This window comes from Carlito syrichta, unplaced genomic scaffold (genome assembly GCF_000164805.1).
Source record: "Carlito syrichta isolate Samal-C Ts95f unplaced genomic scaffold, Tarsius_syrichta-2.0.1 Scaffold303247, whole genome shotgun sequence".
Lineage (NCBI taxonomy): Eukaryota > Metazoa > Chordata > Mammalia > Primates > Tarsiidae > Carlito > Carlito syrichta.
Window position 1 is genome coordinate 169,143 of NW_007247343.1, and position 3,319 is coordinate 172,461.

The 3,319-nt window shown below is 47.5% G+C and overlaps 1 protein-coding gene across 2 annotated transcripts in view; it reads right to left on the reverse strand.

Annotated features, from left to right (window-relative positions):
* SGSM2 (small G protein signaling modulator 2) overlaps positions 1 to 3,319 on the reverse strand; it is a 47,156-nt gene that overhangs the window by 6,422 nt on the left and 37,415 nt on the right. For both annotated transcript variants that reach the window (XM_008058202.2, XM_008058204.2), the window contains 2 exons: positions 2,754 to 2,882; positions 2,304 to 2,483 (listed from right to left, as the gene is read on the reverse strand). In XM_008058202.2, the coding sequence (XP_008056393.1) occupies positions 2,304 to 2,483; positions 2,754 to 2,882 (309 nt within the window). The remainder of the gene's footprint in view (positions 1 to 2,303; positions 2,484 to 2,753; positions 2,883 to 3,319) is intronic.

The window sequence follows — 3,319 nt, forward strand, 5'->3', positions numbered from 1 at the left end:
ATCAAAAAATCAGCCGGGCATGGTGGCGCATGCCTGTAATTCCGGCTACTCGGAAGGCTGAGGCGGAAGGATCACTGGAGCCCAGCAGGTCGAGGCTGCGGTGGCTGGGAGCGGCCACTGCACTCCAGTCTGGGCGACAGAGTGAGACTCCAACTCAAAAAAAAAAAAAAAAAAATTGTGTGGCTCAAGCCTATAATCTCAGCACTTTGGGAGGCCAAGGCGAGAGGATTACCTGACCCACCTGGACAACATGGTGAGACCTCTTCTCTACAATAAATCAAAAAATTAGCCGGGTGCGCTAGCGCGTGTGTATAGTTCCAGCTACTTGGAAGTCTGAGACAGAAGGATCACTGGAGCCCAGCAGGTCCATGCTGGGGTGGCCATGAGAGTGCCACTGCACTCCAGCCTGGGTGATAGAGTAAGGCTCCAACTCAAAAAAAAAATTGTGTATTTATTCTTAAATGTTTAAACTTCTGTCACCTTCAAAATACTCTCTGTTTGATGCAATACACACCTATTTGAGACGCTTTTTCCACTGCTCAAAACAGTTTTTGAACTTGTCAATTTTGATGTCTTTTAGTGTTTCTGCTATTTTTGTTTCACTTCATCCACACGGGCAAAATGAGCACTTTTTTTTTGTTATCCAGGGAAACAACGAAAAAAGTCCATCGGGTGAATAGGGTGAGACATGGGGGTCATGCTGTTTTTTATCAAAAACTGCTGAACGCTCAGAACAGTGTGGTAGGTATGTTGTCATGGTGAAAGAGCCAGTTACCTGTTTGCCACAACTCGGGATGTTTCTTCTGCAAATTGTGGCACAACCTTCTCAAAACTTCCAGTTAAAAACTTTGGATGACTATTTGATCAGGAAGAACAAATTCCAAGTATACCAGAAGGGACCCACCCTCCAAAAGATAATTCTGTGTTTTTTTGGCCCTCCCCCCACATAGAGACTGTTTTTCTCTTTTCTTTTCTTTTTTTTTCCTTCAAATTTATTTATTTTTTAAGTCGGAGTCTCACTCTGTCGCCCAGACTGGAGTGCAGTGGCACGGTCATGGTCACCACAGCCTCAACCTGCTGGACTCAGGTGATCTTTCCGCCTCAGCCTTCCAAGTAGCTGGAACCACAGGCACACGCCACCATGCCCTGATAATTTTTTGATTTATTTATTGTAGAGCTGATGTCTTGCCAAGTTGCCCAGGCTGGTCTCAAACCTGTGGGCTCAGGCAATCTTCTCACCTCGGTCTCCCAAAGTGCTCACGGGATTATAACCGTGAGCCACCACACCTGTCCTAGCTTCCACTTTCAAGAAGCATGAAGTCTTGGGTAAGACCACAATTCTGAGCTAATTGAGAGCCAGTGAGGAAGACTATTGCTGTCTGTGAGCTAAGCAACTGAACCCTGGGCAGACTCAGGTTTTTACAAAACCCAAAGCTAGAAAGGAGAATATGTTCATAAATAGATTAAGAATAAAGCACATGGGAAAGGAGAATGTACCTTATTAGTTGTAGTTCCCTAAGTCTTGCTTCAGTTTAGATTTTCTGTTGCTATTAGGAAGGATTTAGCAAAGTAATAAGAATACACAGTATCTAAAGAAGCACTTTTAAAGAAAAAACAAATTAATGTAAGAGTGTCCTTAAAACTGAAACTTATCCGTATTAGTCGGGCCAAGAGCCATAGTTTAGAACTGCTGCTATTGCTGTTCTAAAGACAGGAGTGAGGCCAGGAAGAACTACCCTCCCATGCTCTGAACTAGCTTTGCATAGTCAATTCTACAAGGTAATAGACAACATCATGGAGGAAGGGAAAATCTTGCCAGTAACAACCGGTGTGATCATTTTATGTGCTTCCATTCTCTGGCCAGCATCTTTCAGTGAAGTGTCTACAATCAGAGGATATGGGTGGAGAGGGAAAACTGACACCCAGAGACGGGAAGTTCTTGCCTAGAGATACTCATCTTGTTAGTAGTTGGTCTGGGACTAGAACCTAAGGCTGCCTATTGCTAGCCTTGAGGTCCCTCTAAAAGGAGGGCTTCCCTAATTCCAATAAATCTATCTCTGCCTACTAGTTGGTTCAAACAATACAACGCACTGTGTCATTTTACTCCTACATAAACCAGAGAAGTAGGCAGCAGAGGAACAGTTACACATTTTTCAGTTGAAAATGAGACATAGACACATTAAGCCTTTCTCCCAGGGCTCTACCAGCTCCTAGAGGTTGGGCTGGTACTCAGGACTACTATGCATAGGACGCTGTGCATAAGCCCTCCCAGAGTCTCCCCATCCCTCTAGGCCCCATCTCACATCGTTGCTGATGGTGGAATCTCGGTGGATGAGGCGCTGCACATGGCTGTCGATGCTGCTGCCCGAGGAGAACTTGGTGAGTCCTGGGTGAGCCTCCCGCTCCCGCTGCCTCACCACCACCTCGCAGGCCTTCCACTCTGCCAACACCTGCTGGTACCTTGCTGCCACCACTGCATCCACCTGTACTCAGACCACACCATGACCATGGGGGAGGGGTGTACCAGGTCCTTCTCTCCAGGGGCTGGGCAGGCACTGAAACTTTGACCCTGAGTCTCAGAGTGAGGACAGTGGAGTGGAGGACAGTGAGGACAGTGGAGCCACCCCACTAACATCTTCCTCTGCCATGTTCCTTTTCAGCTCAGAAGGGCTGAGGCTTTCACGATGGCCCCTCTGGAGTCCCTTGGCCCAGCCCCCAGTCTCCCTAGCCCCATGAAAACAGGCTCCACTTACCTGCTCCATCTCCTTCTTGCTCGTACCAAACTTATAGTGGCCAAGAAGAAAGGGCCAGACATCCTTGCGGATCGCGTGCTCCACACCTCCGTAGTAAACTTGCCGCAGCAGCTCCAGCTCCTTGTAGTTCTGAGGGACCCAGGGAGTAAAGACTATGTAGCCTCCATAGTCACTGTGGCTCAGTTGGCTGAGCCCCATATCCCCTGGAGAGCTGGGGCTGGGGAGGAGGCTTCAGCCATTTCAGCAGGCAAAACCCTGCTTTGGGGTGACCATGTTGTCCTGTGCCCCAGTTTACAGCTAGTTGAGATTTAGTTATACTCTCCATCCTTACAGGGCAGGAAATGGATATAAAAATTTGCCTGAGGGCCTAGAGCAATGTGGGAGCAAAACAGATTCCCAATCCAAATCCGCTCCTCAAACCCACAGACCCAGCTGTGTGAGATTCTACCATGACCCAAGTTACTCCATGGCCATCAGTCCTGGTCTGCCACCTCCATCCACTACTACATTTTACCCTGAATGCCCATTTGGTCTATCAGTAGGCTTCTTTTTTTTTTTTTTTTTTT